General features: G+C 42.0%; 1 protein-coding gene across 2 annotated transcripts in view; it reads right to left on the reverse strand.

Annotated features, from left to right (window-relative positions):
* AOAH (acyloxyacyl hydrolase) overlaps window positions 1-22,672 on the reverse strand; it is a 74,505-nt gene that overhangs the window by 32,557 nt on the left and 19,276 nt on the right. For both annotated transcript variants that reach the window (XM_030445428.1, XM_030445429.1), the window contains exons 6-12: window positions 15,797-15,856; window positions 10,549-10,619; window positions 8,329-8,389; window positions 7,757-7,827; window positions 6,550-6,598; window positions 6,067-6,115; window positions 4,849-4,943 (exon numbers count right to left, since the gene is read on the reverse strand). In XM_030445428.1, coding sequence (XP_030301288.1) covers window positions 4,849-4,943; window positions 6,067-6,115; window positions 6,550-6,598; window positions 7,757-7,827; window positions 8,329-8,389; window positions 10,549-10,619; window positions 15,797-15,856 — 456 coding nt within the window. The remainder of the gene's footprint in view (window positions 1-4,848; window positions 4,944-6,066; window positions 6,116-6,549; window positions 6,599-7,756; window positions 7,828-8,328; window positions 8,390-10,548; window positions 10,620-15,796; window positions 15,857-22,672) is intronic.

Raw genomic sequence — 22,672 nt, forward strand, 5'->3', positions numbered from 1 at the left:
AAAACAACTCACCCCAAAACCTATTGACAAGAAGGAAGACAAAATAAAGTTGACTAGTCCCATTCTTACAGCTTTATAATTCTCTTCCTGTAATTTTATACCGGGTGTTTGGGGATTTATTGGAGTGAAGGCAGCTTAAGGTCAGAGCCATGTACTCAGCTGCATCTTCAGGAACATGTAGGCAGGTGTCTTGTGATGGTCCCAGCAACATTTTCTCTGTGTTCCTGCACCTCAACTAGATCCCTGTAGACTTCAGGACTCAGCACTACCAGGCTGGTCAAAAACTTCAAAATCAAAGTACCTGTGGCTTCCCCTAGGGCTGCATAGGGTGGGGTGTTTTGGTTTGGTTTGGTTTTGTTGTTTGTTTGGTTTAGTTTTTTTGGTTTTGAACTGCAGAAATAACATGCCTGAGCTATAGCTCAGGTTTAAGAAAGCAGGAAGGCCAGGAAGGCACTGGAGAACTTGATATGGGGCAATTGAATGATGTAATTTGATGTACCTGGACATGGGATTTATGACAGGGGCAGGTACCCCTGCACTGGATTACAATGGAGAGTATTACATTGTGAAAGGCCAATACTAAGAGGGAGTAAGTTCCCAATTAGACCAGGAGATCCAAAATCCAGTCTATAGCATTTTCCCAACAACAGTCTTTGAGCCATTGGAGCAGGGATTTGAATTTCTAAGGTGTTCAGCCCACGTTCCCCGGTGAACACCTTTGTGCTGATCATCTGGTTACCCAAATGACATCCTGAGCCTGCTCCAGTGAGGAAATTTTTCAATCAAAATTATCCTTCTTCCCTCACTCATCATTCCTCCTCCTGGCAGAATATGTGGAGCACAACCACGGAAAGGAACCATTCTGCAGAGCCTCTTGACTGAATTCTCAGCATCTCTCCTGAAAAATTATGTCTGCATGGAACTAGCTTGAAAACAGGAATTAACAGCTGCCACTGATGTGATGCTGATAAACAGAAGGGCCCACCAAATTGCTACCAAGTGTAAAGGCTTGTATATGTGAACACATATAAGGGTAAATATAGGAAATACATGAAATATACAAATTATATGACATTGTTATGTGAAAATATAGAAAAACATTAAAGTAAGAAACATTACATTTAATAAATATGAATTAAAAGGCATACAAACTTTTCTGTCTACACATGATAAAATCTTTGGGGGAGGGGAAAAGTTCTATTTGGATCTCCATGTTGAGGGAGATTCCATTGAAATGGTAATGAAAGCTTTAAACTGAGTCTAGTATTGACTGCAGAGGAAACTGTTAAACTAATTTTTCTATGTGTGTTATCAAAGAAATTTTGAGAGAATCAAAGTGAATTGTCTTGAGTTTGGTAGCATGTGGCAACAGCAGGTACAGGAGGCTAATGTGTTATCCTCCCCTCAGAGCCCTAACTTCAAATTCTTGCCGTGTTCCCAAATTAAGGATGTTCCCTGTAAGATCAAGGCACAGACTCTCCTCACTCTCTCTCTGGTCACAAAACCGTCCCTACATCTGCTTAGAAATTCTCTTTAAGAAAGGCCTTGCCCTTTAAGGGATTGAAGCCAGTTAATTTGTTAATTAAAACTACAAATGAAGGATACTTGACAGTAATATTTAATGTCAAGCATCAAGAGACAGCAGTATTTCACCTTCACAACCCCGAGGCAGCTGAATTGCTGTTACTGCCAATCTACACAGGGAAAGCAAGCCACAGAGGACAAGCACGTGGAAGAGGCAGTGACAAAGTCTGAATTAGCTCAGAAATCTTTTTGCTGCCACTGTTATACTCAGGCCACTGCTTTCTTACTTCAGGTGAGGTGCAAATGAAATAACTTTGCGTTTGCTAGAGTTGAGGCACAGGCACTGGGTTTTCAAAGGGCTAAACTCTCCGTATCTCTGCGTTGATATTTTATTACTGTATTTTGGCCATATGAGTAGGAAAGCTTGCAAATAATCCTATAAATGACCCTGTTCTTTCCTGTTTTATGAATCTCACGTAGCAGACACCTGGACAGCTGTGAGGTGCACTACCGTGGAGATCAGCTGGCTGCAGGAGGGCTGCATGTCCTGCATGGTAATTAGCCCAGCTCTGGTCCGTCCTGGGTAACTATAATTGACTTTTCCATGTTCCTCTACATTATTAACACATCCTAAAATACTACCAACCAGACCAGAATGCTATAATTTTATATACATTTAGTATGGAATGACCCAAGTGTAGGCAAAAGGAATCTGGTCTTCAGAAGGTAAGCAAGCATGGTCCAGCCTTTAGGAGCTTGGTCAGGTAGAAGAACTTGCACTGAGGCTGTCACATAGAATCACCCAGTGAAAGGTCCAGATGCATGGAAGGAGCCAAATGCATAGAGCCAGTGCAGCTGCAATGGCCAAGGTCTGAGCCCTGGTCATCACCTTGCAGTCAGAGAGGTGACACTGCTGCCAAATCCCAGGGCTGGGCTGTCTACACTTTCCTGACACACAATTCTCCTTGCAAAGCTTCACAGCCAGAGCTGCCTCGTCTGCATCCCTCCACCTGGTTTTGTTTTCTAGATGTGGGATGCTGCCCCATTGCCTGACCTCCTCTGCTGGGAGAGGAATCCCCACACACACTGCCACAGGAGCCTGTGGGCAGCTCCCTCTCAGTACCAGCAATTGTCACCTGCCTGGTGGCCTTTACCTTACCTTTACCTACAAGTGCAGCAAAAAGCTCTCAAATGACCATCCTTGTTGTCTGAAAGTAAAAATTATGAAGTTGTTTTCTTCCAAGAAAATTGCTACAAAAAATACAAAGTCCACAGAGCTGTAGAACCTCCCCAAGGATGGAATGTGCACAGTGCTACCCAGACTCAGAATTACCAGTGTCTGGAGGGACCTATCTTATCCTCTTTTACCTTCTTCTGCTAGCTGCAACAAGTGGTATTTTAAGCACTACCTTAATGCTGGTCTTTCTTACAGGGCTCAGAAGAGACCCCAGCCCTGCTGCTTTGTACTGATGCATGAAAGGTGTCTCTCTCCTAGTACTGGCTTGTGATGGGTCTGGGTCTATCCAGGAAGTCCAGGATTCTTTTTTTTTTTACTTACTTACTTTACTTTTTTTATACTTACTGTATTTAGCTTCTGCAATTCCAGTTGTTTCTTAATTCCTTTTATTTTATATACTGTAAGTGCTGTGACTACAAAAGGCCAGAGAGTGAACACATCTCTTTGCTCTCCTTGTCCCCATGCAGGGCACCAGCTCCAACCTGCAGTCAGCCTTTCTGCAAAGCGAAGAAACTCACTTCTCCCTCTCCAACCAGTCCTTGATCTTCCCCAGATCAGAACTGGTGCACAGACAGAACCAGTTCCCTTCCTATGCAAGTTGCTCTACACTCATCAAACAAAAAAATGTGCCATCAAAACACATTTATAATCTGTACTCCAGTCCAGACCTTGAAGCTTCTGCTTCTGCATGGCACTGCAAACCCTTGATCCATCCAACTAATGGATCGAGCAAGCTTCAAGCAAGAGGAACTCTTTCTAAGCCTTCATCATAGTGATAATAAAATGCTGACACAGTCTAAAACTATTCCTGCCTACATGGCAATATATCAGTGTTGCTGCCACAATCATCACCACCATCAGTATTATTACCATCTATATTAGACAAGATAATCTCAGCTATCATTAGTGCTAATTTATTATGCTTATCATGAGCTCTGTCATCAGTGTCATTTGTTTAATTGTTGCTCATAAACCTTTAACAAAGAAAAACAACCACTAAGCTGCAACATTTAAATCAGCTCAGCTCTGGGACCCAAAGTGGGAAAATAAATGAAATTCTCAGACCTCCAACAGCCCTGTAACTACTGACATTTTGGAATCAGGACTGTTCCCTAGAAACTGTCCATATCCTCTTCCACAGTGGGAGAGTAGCAAGTTTTCATCAGGGGAAGTGGGCAGCAATGATCTCCCTGATCTCCCCTGTGAAACAGACCCTTGTGTGCAGAGCAGGACAACAGACAGTACCTCCTGGCTAGGGACTGATACCAGATCAGGACAGGAAACAAGAGCAAGGAACATGAGTGTACCTGTGCATTTATCTCCAAACTGCAGTTTGCTGGAATTATCTTTTCTTCTCAGTTATTTCATTCCATTCCATTGAACTGCAGCAGCTGAGACTCAGTTCAATTCAGAGTCAGGCACATTTTGTTGTAGATTGAAAATGAGAAATGCTGGGATATTGTCCAAAGGTAGATATCAGTGTGGCAGTGATATTTTACAGTCACTACCAAAACTCCTCCCTTTTGCACAAGTCCATTATAGGTCCTTGGATGCTGCCCTGCAGATGCATTTGTGCAATGAGCCTGAACACTGGGATGACTACACCTGCTTCCCATATGCCAGAGATAAAGTAAAATAATCCAGGACACATAATTTCAAAGCCAGATGCCTAAACCAGAAGTTTCCAGACTGGCAGCAGGGTTGCTCCTGCAACACTTGCACAGCAAGGAGCCGTACCAACACGCCTGCTCATGGCAGGGCTGATCCCACCCACAGCACAGCTCTCCTTGAGCTGCAGGCATGTGCCTGGAAGGCCAGATGTCCTGGTTTGTGTCTCTGGCACAGCACTGGGCCACCGAAGCCAAACTCTTCCCTGACTCAATTGCACAGATGTTGGAGGAGTGGTGACACAAGGGCCATGCTTTTTTATCTTCAGAAGAGCAGCTGCGGGAGGGCACTGACAAATAGGAGACTATAAATCCCAGTGCAATGAGGCACCTTGCTCTTGTTATGCTTTGGCAACTGGGGAGAAAGCAAACAGCAACCCATGGCAGAGTGTTTTTGGCAACCAGAACATGATTCCTCACCACTGACATCTGACTCACGGTCATCCATTCGGGAGGGATGTGGAAGTGAGCACCGGCCGAGTCTCCCAACAGCACAACCCCTTGGGAGTCTGCACCTAATGAAAGCATCTTATTAGTCACAACGAGCAAACTTTGATGCAAATGATTGCATCCCAGCGATGCTTAAAGAGCAACAGCAATGGAAGCTGCTGGAGTCATGGGGTGGCTGGTTACACCACCCTTTTTCAGCATGCAGCTGAAACATTCAGACCTTGCGATGGGATTTTAACTCTCTCTGCAGCAAAACCTGACTAATAGGCACGTGCCAACAAACCCAGAGAAACAGCTGGGGACTGAGGATGGAAAACAGGAGAGGTCTTGCTAATCAGAAAAAGTCCTGGTTGCATTAAAGGACGGAGGTTATTTAAGCAGAGGCTCTGCTCTGCAGCCAGCATTTATTTTTACTATGCATGGAATATGTATAAAAACAGTATTTAAACATTATGGGAAATCGGATTACTCAGGAAATTGATCAAAGCTCCTTATAAGAGAACTGGGTGGTGGATGTACTACTCATGAGTATTTCTGATGGAACAATCTGTCTGGTTTATAATTAATTCTACTTAGCATTTGTAGATTGCTTTTCACCTAAAAATGTTGAAAAGCCTTGCCAGGCAATCGTTCATCCTCAGAATGCTGATTTAAAGGTAAAGCAAGGTGAGCAGCAACTGTAGCCATGGCTGTTCAGTGGGGGTGTTATTTGTGCTTACATGTACACCCAGACACTCACAGGGCTGCCAGAGAAATCAGCCCATGGCACCACTTCATCTCTTTCAGGCCTTCTCTGGAAAATTGTCAGCATCACTGCTGGCACCATTGCTGGTATTTACAGCAAAGGGTCAAACTGGACACACACGGAGATTAAGCTGCTCTCAGTCACAACAGCAGATGCAGAGGTGATATCTCTCTTTGCTGCTGTCCCTTATCTATGTATTTCAGCTTAATAACTGAGCTGGCTTTTAGCAGGAAATTAGCAGCAGCCTGTGCTTTTCATGTTTCATCTTTGCCTGTTCACAAGATTAAAAAAGAAAATAAATTATTTTGTCATTTTGCCATTCTCATGAAGCTGCAAAGCCCCTTGTCTTTCCCCTGCCTTGGCAATTATAGTGAGGACATAGAAATATTTATGAAATTAATACAAAAGACACATTGTTTCTTTTATTGACTGTAAAGATTTACCTTTGCAGAATTTCTCCTCATAGGGAATTCCATCTTTTGGATCCACGCCCTGTTGGAGGAGAGAAGGGGCAGATGATGCTATCTATCTAGTGCCTGGAAAATGGCAGTGCAAAACAGAGGCTTAGCACTCAGTTCTTTTTGAATATTTGCCTGCAGGAAGCACTGCATCATGATAATGATGCTTTCATTACATAATCTTAATAAGTGTATGTGCATTTAAATTAATTATATCTATAATTTAAATAATCATAAGCATCAATAAACAAACTTTGCTCATAACTTCCTCCTTTATGTTTCCTTGGTTTTTAATAAACACAGTTTTACTGCTTGAAATATCAAAGGTACTCCAATAAGACTACTCCAAATCAGTTCATAAACCAGAATAAATTAAAAAAATAATGTTTGCAGACTAATTTAAAAGGCAGGAAAAAAAGAGAAGAAGCAATGAGGAAAGAAATATAAGAGGCTACTTAATTTACTTACCCATATACCATTGCAGTTAGAGTCACTTTCCACATCCCAGTTAACAGGACTGAAATGATTACAAAAGGATTTATAGTGTTACAAAAAAAAAAAAAAAAAAAAAAAAAAAAAGCAGGAGAGCAGATCCTTTTTGCCATTTTACACTAGAAATATAAAATACCTAGAAATTCTTTTCTGCACAAAAGGGTGGGGTTTTTTTGCCCCCATTTGGAAGCTAGGAGAGACATTTTTTTCCTAGCAAAATGCAATATTAATTTAAAGTTAATACTTAAGTTGCTGAATGAAACTTACATTTTACATTACACTTAGGCAAAGTGAATGGTAATGACTGTAGTAGGATACCGGCCCTTTTCCCCTGCCCTATTCCTTTTAAGAATTCACTGAAACCCACCAAGCCCCTCCCTCTGAATTCAGTGTGGTGTAATGGGGATTTCCTCTGGCCAACAACAGAGTGTGGCAAACTCAAGCTTCTTTTACAGGGAGATTCCATCTCTTCAGTCTAGGACTACACAGGGACTGACTTGTAAAACCTTTTCTGCTAATACAGGTATCCTGCCCAGGATGATGGCACATCATTCATTCAAGCCCACACCTTTAAACTCAGCTTATCTGGCCACAACCCAGGCTCTAAAAAGACTCCTGGTCAACAGCTTCTTAAAAAATGAAGTACTACTTTTATAGCACAGGGCTAAATAGCAAGAGTAGGGGACTTTGTTCAAGGCCAACCTGCAGGGAAGAATGTGTTCAGGCAGCTGGGAGGTATTCACCTGGAAAGCACTCACTTAGAACACATATTTAGGTCTATATTTCTACCAACACAACATGAGGACTGGATGCTGGAGCTCAGCAGCCAGCCACGAGCACCGCAGTTTTGCCCTGCCTCCCTAAAGTAGTCACAGCCCACATCAGCTGTAGTGGCATATGGCTTATAAGACCCAGTGGCTCCGTTTCCATTCCCACCTTTGGTCTGTCTGACCAATTTTGCCTGCAGACAGTTTAGAGATAGGAAAGAAACCTGTGAACCACCCCCTAGGCTAATGAACCCCATCCCTGATCTTGATCATCCCTTCTTATCACCATCAAAGGAAATTCAAGCAATGAGCAGTGATGTGCTGCTCTCTTAAAGTATGTTCAAAGACAAATATGGAGCTCATTCTTCCAGAAGCCACAATTACTGGGAAGACTTTAAAATAATTAAAAGCTTTACCGTCTGCCAGGGTACACGGTGATGTTTTTGTCATTGCAGTCTCTGCCTCTCCAGTGATATCCCCTCAATGTCTGAAAGCCAGGAGAAGAACACAGAGAGGATGTTCATTGTTACTCTTGCACTTTTAATTTAAAATATCTGAAATGAGAATCTAACTCAAGGTGTAGGAATAAAACCCAGTAAATTGGTTGTATTCCAGAGTCCCTTTGCTAAGCTTTAAGAAATGGAACCTTGCACACTTGGGTGCAGAAATTAGACAGGCTGGCAATTTAATTTGTTTTTTTTTTATATGGCTTTACTTCATCTATTAATTCAGTAAACAGACCACTCAGCAGCAGAGCAATTTTCTTCTGCAGGGAGCACAGCTTTATGATTTCATCTCCCCAGGTGGTGTAAATGAATGATTGTTTTTCATCCAGAAAAGAAAGCATCTTTTATGACAAAAAAAACCCTCCATCCACTCTTTTATCTATTTTCGTGTGAATGAATAAGGTTTTGTGGAAGGTAGGGGGAATCCCTTAGACAATTCCATTATCAAAGGATTACTGTACCAAAGGAAAAACTTTGCTTACCGGGAAGGTACTAAATTTATCTCCATCAAAATCTTCAAAAGGCAGTTTATTTCTTATGACACTAAAAACCATAAACAACAAATGCAGTGAAAAAACACAGTGAAGTGAACAGAATAGCTGGTATGTCATTTGCAACTCCATAATCAGTTTTAGGTGCATGCTTGTACTTCAGCAAAATTATTCTGTCCAAAGGAGCAAAATCTGATTTCTTTCGATATCTGCTGACTGAGATCTCGAGGTGAGGCTGATGGACTCATGTATGGTTGCAACACTGAACATTCAATCTCTAAAACAAACTAGGACATCAAAACTATGGTAAAAGTAACTAATTTTTTTAAATAAATACTACACTCAGCCTAGCAGAAGTCCTACCTGAGAAAGAGCTTCAGAATGAGGCCTTATAATGATGGAGACTGACTTTCTTTCTTTTGTAAAAACCGAATGGCAAATACCCTTTGTTATAATCATCCCTCAAATCTTTACACCTGCTCTCTCCTTTTGTGCTTAGGGTAAAATTGAATATAATATGAAGAGGAAGGACCATATACACTGAATTCACAAGTGGCCTTATGCTTTACCTGAGGATTAGCAGCCCATCTTGCAGTTTCTGTTTCTGGTCCCACAAACATCTGGCCATGCTCAAACGTATTCAGGAAAAGTATTAAAGTATTTGACTTTGATCTGAGCAATGAGTGGTCCTCATTGGTCCCCCAAAGTGCCTAACTACATTAACCTTTGGAAACTATGTATTTTTATTTCACATTCTGTTTCCAGCAACCCTATAGGCTTTAGTGGTACCTGAAGCAGGTGTTAAATGATGGTGTCAGTTCTGTTCCCCTTCCTATTTAGCTTGGACACATGCTAGATCTCATGTGGTGCTGCCCAAGTATGGTGCCTCATTTTGGCTACAGGCTATAATTTAGCTCACCTACACTGAGCAGATTTTCATATCTGGCCCAGCAGGCATTCCTCTTTGAATTAAATGCTAACCACTCTTTATTTGAAAAGTTTTCTTTGAGTTCTTCCAGCCTCTTGAACTTATAAGAGATATTGAACCTGGCTCAGAGAGCAAATAGTTCCAATGAGGGTGGATTCCTCAGACTGCAAGGGCATCAGGATAAGAAAAGAATACACAGGGAACAGGTGGCATGCACTCCTGGTAGGGGCTCCTTAGTCTGTCTGTGATCAGTAATTGCTTTGAGCTACTTCTTCTCCACAGCAAGGTTCAGTGGCAAGGAACTGGCACAGATCCAGACCACCTAAAAGAGTTCAACTGCCAAACATGTTTTTATAGCTACAGAAAGAATAATGAAAACAAAAAAATAACGAAAACCACAAAAAAGAGAAGGAGATCAGAGGAGTTGAACACATGCTATCAAAAGTGATACACAATTTGATTCCTGCTTTCACTGCTTGGGCTCACAGGGCTCAAACTCAGATTACTTGTCCTCATTTCAAGAATGCTTAGGAGATGTTTCATGTTTATCAAGCCATTCCTAATAAACTCTTGATGTCCACAGTTTCAATTAAATGAGTAGAAATATACGAGCAAGTTAGTCTTGGCAGTCAAATCAGTCAAAATATATTGCTGATATTTATTCTTAGATTTGCTCAAATCCTCTTCCAAATCATTGCAGCAATTTTACCAACATGCTTTAGGGGTGATAGCTCATTTGCTGCCCCCAGCCTGTTTTCAGAAACTGTCAGCATTGTCAGCACTGCCCAAAGTTGCTTTCCTGTCCACCACCCACAGGGCTTGTTTAAGTATGTTGAGATTCTCCTGCACTTTGCAATTCTGCCTAATTCATGTTCCTCACACTCATATATAAAGGTGCTGGTGGACTTCCTGCCCTGAGCTATGGACACCACGATTCAGTGAACAAATGCAATGGAGAAGTTTCCCAGGCTCAGGAAATCTTGGGCTCAGGAGATAATTGGCTCTTGGAGTTGTCCTGCTATGCGTGTGTCATGCATTTCACCTCAGGAACCCACTAAAATTATGCAAGTATTTTAAGTACTGAAAAAGCACAAGGATCCCTCTGAGGAATTTTACTCACATGAACTCCACAGCCTCCTTCTATGTTACCTGGGCAATAGTTTTATGAAGGAAACCAAAAGAAGTAAAATATAGGAAGATTCATTAAGTGAGAAGGACTTTTGAAAGAAAAAAATGTACCATATTCTGTTTCTGGGGTTAAGGACTGAAAACTTTATACATACTACTTAATCTTCTCACACAGGTTATCCAGAAGAGGAAATGCACATACAGCTGAGAACCCCGTGAAGATCTTCTGAAGGGAAAGAAAATAAGAGAAGGTGAATACATTAAATCATTGAGGCAGTGTGGCTTGGGGTAATGAAGTCTATAGATAAATCATGTATTGTCTGCCTAGAAACATCTGAAAACTCCAGTGACTTCATAAAGGGTGCTACATGCCAGAGGATTTAGACACAACATAGTAGACAACTTAAGGATTTCAGCTGAGCATTTTATAAACCAACTTCTCTTGCTTTCAAAGAGCTGTAAAACTAAAAAGGAAGGAAGATGCTTCTGTGAAACTGTCTCTTCTCATGTACCAAAGTTGTTTTTCTTACTCATTGTAAAAACTGCTGTTCTCATGTTCAATAAACACAGTGGTGTCTGACACTTAGTGCTAAGCAAGTGGAAGTAACACATTGTGGGCCATAAAGCTGGTTTCTGCAGGCTTGGGAAGAGTTGAATAAGAACAGTTCCAATGAGAGGAGAAATGGGAGGATCAAGTATATGCATAGAATGAGATTTTTAATGAGATTTTTACCTGGAAATCTCATAACCAGGTCAGACCTTCATCTTGGTCAGACCTGCAAGCTGTAAAGACAGCTGCTTTTCTTTCAACATTGGTAAGACCATAACCAAGCTGATCCAGTCAAGGTACCAGGTGGCAAGGAATCTTCAGAAGCTGAGACAAACCTCGTTACTGAATGCTCAGTTTATGGAAGCATTGCATTGCATCAATAATTGACCTCAAAATATGCTGCTAAAGTGGCTTCACTCTAAGTTCAGGTAGGCTTTAAACACAGATGGCATTCAGGTAAATACAGACGTAGCTGCACAGTCGCTATTATCTATTACCTAATTAACTAATTCATTAACTAATTACCTATTCACTAATGCTGCTGATGGAGCAGATGGGCAAATGGACACTACATTCATAACTACATGCAAAGAGGGGTAGTTATTTATATTGCCATAGCACTTAGGAGGTCTGTCCTTGGAACCTTGTGTTACACATTTCACATACAGAGAAAAAAACCTAAAAGCATGGTGCCATGCTGATGGGGGATGACAGAGCACTTTCTGAAGGACCCAGTAGAGAAATGAGGGGAGAAAAAAAGAAAGTCAAGGGGGCAAGAGACAAGAAATCCACAAGCCCCATCATCCCCCCTCAGTTAACTCATCAGCTCTGTCCAAAACACTCAAATGACAAGGCTGGCAAGATCTCTCCATGAGGTGGAGAGAGTGACAGTGGAGTCAAAGGAGAAACCAGAATACAACCACAAAAGGAATGGGTAGAAATGGCCAAAAGGAGCCCAGAGTTGGGCCTTTCTATGAGCTGAAAGATCAACCTTATCGCACTGCTTTGGCTCCAGCCACCCCGTGCTTTTGCCCATCCGTCCGTATCCCTCTATTTGATTTCATTGCCAGCCTGGGTGTCTCTGGGCTATTCCTGCAGCAGGGCAGGGTCACAGGCCTCCACTTTGCTCCCTGTGTGTGCATACACATGTATGGCCAGACAGGCAGAGAACATGAGAGATGTGCAGGTAGGATGACGACTTTTCTCAGAGCTTTGCACACTTATGTATGCCTCCCTGAAGAGAGGAAATAAAACACTTCCCCCAAATTGCCCATGTAGGACTAATCTCAGCACTGCCTCTAAAAGCACTAGAAGCTCTTAAAGCTTTCCATCAGGCTAAGATTTGCAGTGTCTTCACTTGTGCTCTGGGCTTTTCACTTTAGCCTATATCACAGCACACAAAGGCATCTTTAGCTGAAACTGCACCAGAAACACAAACTACAGGGCTTTCAACAAATAAATAAAACATTACACTTTTCTCACAAGCTGCATTTAAAGTCTAGTCTTTCCTGAAAATAGAATAAAACCTTCCCTGCTTTCTTCTCAGCTAGGAATTTGAAAATTGGACCTCTGTCACTTTCAAAGAAAGATTACCCTGCAGCCCCAGAGATTGCCTAATTTTGGTGGGAAAGGTTGGCATGATGGTGCCCTGGTGGTGGCACAGGGGGTGTCAAGTTGGGCTTTGAGACTGAGTTGAAGCAGCATCCCAGAGCATTCCAGAGCACGGCATCCTTGGGCTTCCCAGCCTACACATCCCCACAGCACATGGGAGAGAGAGGTCTGGACATAGCACTTCAGCTCTGCTCGGGGACGTGCAGGAGAGCAGCTCATCTGCTTTTTGAGGTTGTCTTGTGTTACTCTTAAGGAGCACAGGATTAAAGAAAGGGATAATCTTTGCATGTGTAATTGAGTGAGCTGAAGAACACAGGTGAACAGGCACCCTGGGGTCCTTCCCAGTAAAGCCAGACTGAGATTGCTGTTTGTGTTTTGGGGAGGAGACAGATTACCTACCCCTGTGTAACACAAGTGGGTGGTGCAGGAGACTGCTTCATACCCTCCTCTGCCTTCCAGTTCCCTTTTGGCTCCCTCTGTGGCTTCCCACTTCTCCTGTGAGTGCAGCCCTGAGACAGGACTGCACACACAGTGCTCATCCTCATTGAATGCTACAGCCATGGCTGCATTTGTCATTCCTCCACTGCTACTGCTCACAGATGCCTCTTAGGATCTTCGCCCCCCAGAAGAACATTTAGTGCTAGAGGTGCTCACAGTGATTGATAACACCAATATTTATTCATTGCCTATTAACATTCTCTAATGACATTTCCATAATGATTTTAATTGGTTTTACAACAAAGAGTAACAATGAGTCCCTAATGCTTGTTGGTGTTTGCTTTAAGCCACTCACTCACAAATAGCCCACTACTTTTAATGAATGGAGATAATTATTAGATTTTTAAATTTTTATTTTATTTATTTATTTTTGTTTGCAGCTACTTTCACTGCATTTATACATCTTGAAAATACCTTTTCTTTTTCCCAAATCCACAGTGATCCTAAGAAATACACAGTAAACACAGCTTCTCTGGAAGGCAGCCAGACATCCTGTTCTCATTACCAACAGCCATAATCATTTCTCTTATAATGTGACATTTTTGTCCAGCATGACCAAAACATAAAAAAAGCCAGGTGAATATTTTTCGGTCTCCACCAGTGTCGATGCAGAGATGCCCTACCAAAGACAGGGCATTTCTGGGTCCTCGTTCTGCCACTCTGGGGATACAGGGCTTATGCAGGTGTGATACATGCTGTGCTTTCTCTTGGAGATCTTTTGTGTTTCTTACTACGTTGGTTATCAGGATTTGAAATGAAATTTACTGCAAGCCAGCTAAAGGGAAGCTGTGAGAGACAGTAATGCCTCTAGAAACATTACTTTTCATTTTCTAGCTTCAAAATAAATTTCAGCAAGGGTCATTAAAGGGAACATGTCAGGAATACCTGCAGGAGTGGCTCAGCCAACCACATGATACTTGTTTTCATTTGAACTCATCTTATACTGTGAGTTTAAAAATAAATTGACTGGAGAAACCCAACTATAACCAAAACCTTGCTGCTCTTAGCTGAGGCACAGTCTGCTCATCCTTCCTGCTGCTGAATAGGCAAGCAGGGGCAGGAAAAGGTGAAGGGCGCTGCAACAGAGAGCAAGGGAGATACAGGGGGCCTCATGGAATCAAGCAACTTTGAGGAGATGAGATCCTAGAGGAAAACTGGAAGAAGACCCCACTGCACTCAAATACCGATGCCAACCATGCCACCCTACATAGGACAGCCTGGAAGGACATGGCACACATGAATCTCAGAAGCCAGATGGGGCTGGCCAAGCAAGGGACACAGCCTGATATGCCAAGGGTATAATCACACTCGAGGGAGGAAAGGAGCCCTGTGTCCTGGGAGGCAGAGGCTACTCTTGGATTCCTCTTCATCCCCACACAGGTGCCCAGGTTCAGGCTAACAGAGAAGTCCTCGACTAGGAGCATCTTGATGCAGGTGTTAATGTGGGGACTTGCACTAGGGGGAAGGGGATTAGAAATGTCATGTAACTTGAGTGGAAATCTCAGGCCATCAGCAGCACAGCTGAATAGGAAGGAAAATGAATAAGATCCTGCTGGGTGCTTTTCTGCAGGAGCCGAGACCCTTCTCTCCAGCGCATTGTTTATTTCCCTGGCTTAGTAATTTGGCAATTGTCCAGAGGCTAATTAGGCACCTCAGTTTTCACTTTTGTGAGTAGCATCACAGTGAGGATTCAGGAAGAAGCAATATCAATCATTTCTTCAGAAACAGCAAAAACATTTGCTTTGTATTAGGTTCCTGAAGGCAGCTAGAAGCAAACCCTACAGCAGAGCTGACTCATGTAAGGGAACCCAGCAGAACAAAAGCTGCCCTTCCCTTCCCCACTATTCTTTAAAGCTGTTGGAGTCACAGTGACTTCAAATCTCAGTTTTTAAGTTTAAAGGCAAAAGCAACCTCTAAAAAATAAAGGAAAAATATGCAGAATATGCATTCAGGGCATTGTTTGGGTTTCAGACAATCCCAAAGTACAGTCACTCACTGTGCTTTGAGACAGTGGCTCAGCTGATGAGGCTTCCTCCCACATATGGGTACATGGGCAAAGCAGGGATGAAAGGGTACAAGGAAGAAGCATGAAACAAGGCTGAGCAATAATAATAATAATAATAATAATAATAATAATAATAATAATAATAATAATAATAATAATAATAATAAAAATATTCATTAAAATAATTAATATAAGTAATAATAATAGCAATACTGTAAGAAGTGGGAAGGAAGGAAGGAAGGGAGCTTTTGTGGATGAAAAAGCACAGGGTTAGCATAAAATTCCTGTTTTTATAAAAAAAAAAATAAAAAAAAAAATCTCTGGTTTTATTTTGGTTTAAGGATGGCTGCTCCACCAAAGGCAAGTTGGGATAGTACCAGGGAATGTCTCAGCATGACTGCACTACAGCACTCACAGATTATATCATCAGCTGCTGCATGAATCTGAGACTCAAATTTATGTCTTGGATAGATATAGACTGTTATCCCTACTCTACAAGCAGTCTACATTTTTCATTAAGTTTTTTTCTCATTCTCCCATTATTTCATGTTTTCTATTATCTTGCTCTCTCTCCTTCCCAGTGTCACCTGATAGACCAGACCCTACACAGGGTAGGAATGAGACAATGTTTAATTCAAGGATGATCAGGTGGGTTGATAGTTAGGAAAAATAAATGAGGAGTCACTCCTGATAAAATGCAAGTACAGTGTAAAACATTCTAGTGCCACTGATTTCTTACCAGATCTTTGGAAGTCTTCATAATCCTTTTTGCTTTCCTTATTGCAGTATTCAGTCCCACCTAGGAGACCAAAACAAAATAGAAACAGATCAGCCTCAAAGCATTCTACCATTCTTTCTCCCCGTTTTCTGCCTTTTTAAAAAAATATATATGTCACAGCACAAAAAATGATGTATGACTCCATAAATGCATCATCAGTTACTTTTTATTGGGCTAGCAATCAATTATCCAATCACCTTCTATGAAACTCCAGTTGTGAGAGTTCATTTATTTTGCTCCAGGGCATCATTTATTTCCTGAGGACAAGTCCAGCTCGGTAAAAGAGCTGACATTCAGATCTGACTGCACTGCAGAGAACAAGCTCCTCCAGTGACTCCTGCTGAAGAACAACTCACCCATTAGGTGGTCAAAAGAAGGTTTTGTGTGTGATGCTGCTCTGTCTTGCTCTGAAGGGGTAAAGAGGGGACGTAGGGTCCTGCATGGATGAGGCTTATTCTCAGCTGAGGTTCATCTCAGCAAGGGAGCAGCTGGCACGTGGGAAGGTACAAAGCAGGGACTACAGACTGGTAGGCAGTATCCTGCTTAGGATACAGGAAGGTTAGCTTTTTTTTTTTTTTTTTTCTGGAAATATCTTCCTTGGAGGGCAAGGTCTTGCAGACAGTGGCAAGATTGTTTTTCTGTTGGGTTCATGGAAGTTTTTGCTGAAAAAAGCATTTTGGGATTCTTCCAAAATGAGGTAGTTACACCTGAACAAAAAGGAAGAATGGGACAAGCACTGCAAGAAAAGACCTTGGAAGGGCATCTTTATTAAAAGAGAATGAATTGGCCACGGTAATGCCATGAATTATGACTGCTGGTGATAGCCTGATAATTCCTCAAATACCTTCCCCATTGAATTAATGCTCCTCAAAGGAGGACAGGGAATTTTGTGCAAGGGGCACCAACTCTGAGTGACAATTCAGGAATAAATGCTGCTGGCAGCAGGAGGGCAGGTGTGCCATGGGTGCTGAGTTTACCCTGGCTTCAAGAAACATGGTTCATAGCACATAACAGAAGGAACACACTGATTTTCTCGCTACAAGGCTTCTACCCAAGTCATAGAGGTGAGGATATGCCCCAGGTATGCTCCTGCAGTCTCAGCTGTTTGACAGCTCTTTAACAGCTCTGATCTACAGCACTTTCTAAAGTCCATAAAATCTTCCTGTAACAGAAGAAGATCCCACAACTTCAAGAAAAATAATGAAAAAAGAAGCTAGTAACAGAAGTCCAGGAGGGGGGTTTAAGACTGTGCTGTGGGTGCCCTGCTCATGAGTAAGCCAGTTCCTGAGTGCCTCTGAGATGAGCTCAGATGGCAGAATTCAGTGCAAACTTCTGGCAAAAGCATTTAGTTTTGGCAGGGTAACACTAGTGTGCTCTCTCTTGCTGTTCCATTCTTACTTTCGGACAATATTGTTCTATTTCAGCAGTGATAATTCCCATATATTGTCCTGCTTTTATTAAGCCACCTCTGCAAACAGTCATCTCTGTGTGATGGTCTCTGCCCTTCCCCTCTAGCTTTCAACATGAAGAAGGCTGAAAATACTGCTCATTTGCCCTCTTTTGGAAGGAATCACTGCCTTTATTTCGTAGGCTTTAAGGATCATTTAAAATAATTTTAAAAAGAAAGACAGATAAAAATAAATTACCTTTACAAATACTTCCAATTGTGTATCACAAATGTGTTAGCACTTTGTTGCTAATCAGAATGATTACCCAGGGCACACTGTTCTGTCTGACAACGACCAGCCATCAATGCCTCCTACCGCCTAGCATAAGGACATTACTGCCCAGCTTCACATCAGCTGGGGTTGAGAGCTTCAAGGTAAAGTTCAGCACAAGTTTATATTTATCTGGTTAAAGCCATAAGAACTCAACACAGGAGGAAAAAAAGCATGCTTGACCAAGTGGTAGCACTAAAGCATTTAGAAAAAAAAATATCCCTCAAGTCATGGCACCATACTGAACAGTGGGCATGCCAGCTTGGAATATTAAAGCAGCATATATTTGCATTTAAAGCAACCATTACCAACATTTCTTATCAGGGGAAAAAATTTAGCATGTCATTTAATTGATTTACACAGTGATCAAAGCAAATTAATTAACTGTGATACTCAAGGGTCAAAACTTCATAGTGAATAACAGAAAGGGATAAGGAAGAGTAAGAATAAGCCACATTGAACATAGACTTCTAGGTTATTGGTTTTTTAACATATGTGTCACACTAATATATGTGTTCAATACATGCTTAGTTCACTGTGTCTATAGTCTTAGAAAATCTGGATACGTCACAAGTAGATAAGAGATTCTAGGAAGGAGCCAAGACATTGGTTCCTAGTTTCTTCTCCCTGGGCAGCTGCTGTCCCCAAAAGCCAATGTGCATCTTGCTTTTGCCACAGTTATGTTGCACATTACCAGCTGCTATCATTTCTGCTATAAAATAACTTGAGACTCAGATGAGGAAAACTACTTAAAGTTTAGTACGATGCATAAAAATTTTCAGAGAGACAAGATTCATCAATCTCTTTTGGCTGTGCAGGAGAGGAGAAACCTTTCCAGCTCTCAGCAGTAGTGCATGAGAACTACATGCTTCAGAAAGCTCCAGCAATATCCCATATATTCCCAGTAATGAATTTGTTGCAAACAGATCTATTTCTCATCATAAGCTAACGAATGAACCAACTTCAGTTGTCTCTCATTTATCATCCTTGTTAGCCAAGTCTTTTCCAGGAGTCTTTCCATTTACCAAACACTCCAACAGGTTGCCTTCTAACTTATTTTTACAATCCTTTTCCCAGAGGTTTGCATACCAAGGTACCAAAATGATGAAGAGCTTGTTTAAACAGCACTGGCAAAAATGGAATTTATTCTATATCTCCCACCCTTCATCCTGCAGAGGCCATGGGGGAATCATTACAATTGCACAGGATAGCTATTCAAAATTATACGTGCTTTGGATGCAAAATAGGGACCTTCTCTACAAGACCAGATCTAAACCATGCAAGGCCTGACTCAGTCCTTTCTCCCCCGCAGAGCAACTACTCTGACTTCTGCTCATTTTACACCACATGTTTCTTTTGGGCTTGGACCCTGTGTGCTCTAGATGAAACATTTTGATTTATTTCTTCTAGTTTGCATCTGAAAAACAGTAGGTATCCAGAAGCAATGTTTCCCTGTCCCCACACTTCGGTCTGCCAGCCTCCCACACCAACACTGCTGTTCCCCATGGGTTGCCTCTGATCACCTCCATGGCCTTCCTCTGCATTTTATTTTCTGATAGTGAAGAGGAGTTGGGCAATCTGTAAGAAAACAAGTGAAAGAGGTAGACCTAGTGCTCAAACTGTGCCTTTTGCTGTCACTTGTCTATAGGTTGTTTCTCCAGGGCTCAAGTCTTTCAGAAGCAGAAACAATTGCCATTTCAGTACATTTTACCTATTTATAAAAAGAAAGGCTAACAGGAGGGTTTCTTGCTCCCCAGAACCTAACCTGCCTCCCAGATATTTGCTTTATGCAAGGTTGGCCTTTGGCTGGCAGACTGCTCTTAACAGGAGTGCAGAAGCACTCTCACCCCAGAGCCTGGTTCTGCCTCAACTTTTGGGAAGCAGCTCACATTTTCACTGCAAGAGAGAGAGAAAATAGTGGGAGTATTTTTTATTAAATGAAACCCCAAAGGGTTTGGGGTTTTTTTCCATCCAGAACTGTTTGGCTCTTACTTTGTCAAAGAGCAGGCTGCCAACAGCCATGTCCATGAGGGATGTGGCTTTTGATTTTCAGAAAATCAGTGAAAGACCTGATAGAAGGGACATGAACCAGCATGACTTCTTGTGGCAATAAAACTTACTTTGGTGAGATAAAATTGCATTAGCATAAACATGTATTTTTTTCTGATGTAAGATGACTCCCAGGAAAATCCTTCAACTGGAGGTTAAGCTAAAGTCTCTAATAATCCTGAGCAGAAAAGTGATGGGTTGCAGAAAAGACTCTCTAAAGGGAAGAAAGAAGTGTACCAGCTCCATCCAATACAGACCATTTATGATTGCCAGCAGGAGGACTCCAGTGTTGAAGTTGAGCCATTATTCTGGCCCCAACAAAATCATTTAAAGTTTTGCCATCTAACTGACAGGCCAGCTGGCTTCAAACAATCTTGAGGCAAGCTGAGATTAATCTCCTGCAAATCTGCTCTCTCTTGAGGCCATACAGGGAGCTTGGTAGGCAGTACCTAAAACTCCTCACCCTATTTCAGCCCTTTTCACTTGCTAGAGGAACACCCCTGTATCACAGGACCTGGTGCAGGATGTTCACCTTTATGTGAGCTTATAAACTTTTTTGAGTAAAAGATATCCAGTCATCCTAAACAGGTAACTTGGATACCTGGACCCACTGTCAGAGTTTTGGAGTGGTGCTGCAGCCAACATTAGAATATCAACCGTTGATGAAACAGACCACAACACATATTACAGCAGCTTTAGATACAGCCCAGTTTTCAGCTACAGGTATTTTACCTCCTGATTTGAACACCCTCAATACAAAAGGCAGAGGAGAACCTCTTACTGGGAGAGAAACATGCAGCAGGGAAGCCTGCACTTCCAGTCCTGGTCCAGGCTCTGCTTTATGTGCCACCAGTGGTAATTAGGGCCTCACAGGACCCCATTACAAGAGACATCTGTTTTCCTGAGATCCAGGAGCCACCACTCTTCCCACCCAACATCAGGGTCCTGCTCCTGGAACTGCCCACCAGCAGGGCAGCCCACCCCTAACCCAAGCCCCAATGAACCCCCCCTACCTCCCCCAGGCTGATGCTCTCTTCCTCCAGATCTGTGTTGAGAGCATCGCACTCCATACAAATAGAGCAATATTTTTTATTCGTAATTAGAGCCAAGTCTCCTAGAAAAATTGCTGAGTGCTAATGGCTCCAGGCAGGTTGGCAAAAAAATTAATTTGGGCTAATTTGTCAGAGACCAGGGAAGTATGTAATGTAGTGCACGTATCATTTACTCAGCTTGTGGTGTCTCCATTATGTAGATAGTTTGCAAGGCCTCTGAAGCAGGGGGTCTTCTTTCCTTGAGACACATGATCTCATCAGAGCAACATCACAGAAACAAACCAAAATGAACTATTGACTGAAAAAGCTGCCACACATTGTTATTTGTCTCCTTGAAAGCAATTAAACCTGAACATTATATTGTCTTATAAGGGCAAAGAACTTTATTTATTTTACCGACTTTGCCAGTACAAAGATGATACTAATTCTGGGAAAATGGGCATCCAAAAGTCTAAATGAATAAACAAAGTACCTGAAAATCAATAGCGCTGAACAAAACAGTCATTAGTATTGAAGTCTTGTTCAAACACTTGGCAGGGGACTGAGCCAGCGTTTTCAGGCTCATGTAACTGAAGTGATCAATCAAATTACAAACCGAAGAAGCAAATGTGAGGTAAACTGCATTTTATGCATCTGCATCTCTGACTGAATATTAATTTTTTCACCCATAATTCACCTTCACTCGGTCTGACTTGTCAGAGTTACTGTGGGCAATTTATCAAGCACTTGAGCATGAACTCCAAGCACTGCTCTTCTCCCATCTCCCACAGCCTCCTTACACTCTCTCAGGGCACCAGGTGAGCTAAAAAGTAGGACACAGTCAGGGTAGAAAAATCATTTTGTTGGTAGAGTTCCCTTATTCCTGATGAGAAACAAATACACCTTGACAGAAAGGGGTTTAGCTACCACTTGGAAGGGAGAGAAGTTGCTTGAGCCACCCACTCAAAGAGATAGTCTCCAGGCCATGCAAATGAGACTGCAAATTTTGTTTAAAAAATAAAACTGAAAAGAAAAATATTTTCACTTTTTTTCCTTGCAGAAAGTGCACTTGCAGATCTGTCACTGGAGGCTGAAGAAGTCAAACCTTGCTCTGTGAGACAGGAAGAGTTAACCAAAGTCTGACAGCAACCTCACAAGTGGTAGTCTGTACCCTCTGGTTGGTATGCTGAGCAATTCATCACAGATCTTCTAATACCTACAGGGGAAGCACCTTGGCTTAAATTGTGTGTTCAGACACAGAATTCCTGAACGAACACATCTGATGAAGTTTGGGCAACATCCTGATTGAACCAAGTTTGTGTAGGCCCTCTTTGCTGCCTTCATTCTTCTTCTTTCATCCCTGCCTGTTTGCTCACCCATGTATCTCTATTGGCACAGCATGAAACATAGGAGTCACAAGAGACACACACCTGCTATAAAACAAAATTTCTTGGAAGTTGTTCAGGTTTGTTATGGGCACTTTGTCAAGTGTTTCTCCAGGTCTTAATACTGGCAGGAGTAAATCCATCTTAGAGATGAACCACAGCTCAAGGAAGCCCACAAAAAGGCTCTGACTGTTTCCAATGGCTTTTGGATTAGGCCCCATGTAATACATCTTGTGTAAACCTTTAGAAATCAAACATGTCTTTATCCATTCAGATGCAGGGAAAAAGATTTCCAAAATCAGATGCCTAAGTGAATCACTTGCTTTTTGACACTGCCAAACAACCACCATCACTCACAGCTTTTAGTGTGAGTGAGGATGCATGATGACTGGAGAAAAAAAGCAAGACACAAAACCCACAACCAAAAAAAAATTAAAAAATAAACTGAATCTGTTTAGACACCTATGCAGACGTATGTGGCTGAGCAGGACAGCTGTAGGACTCGCAATCAAGTTACCATGGTGTAGCAAGTAACCATACATGACAAAAACTCTGGTAACTGAGCACCTTTCCAGCTTGTGGCAAAAGATTACACACATTAGCTTAAGCCTCTTGCACTGCAGACTAGTCCAAGGTAAACAGCCCTGCTAACCA

This window comes from Calypte anna, chromosome 2 (assembly GCF_003957555.1).
Source record: "Calypte anna isolate BGI_N300 chromosome 2, bCalAnn1_v1.p, whole genome shotgun sequence".
In the NCBI taxonomy this organism is placed as follows: Eukaryota; Metazoa; Chordata; class Aves; order Apodiformes; family Trochilidae; genus Calypte; species Calypte anna.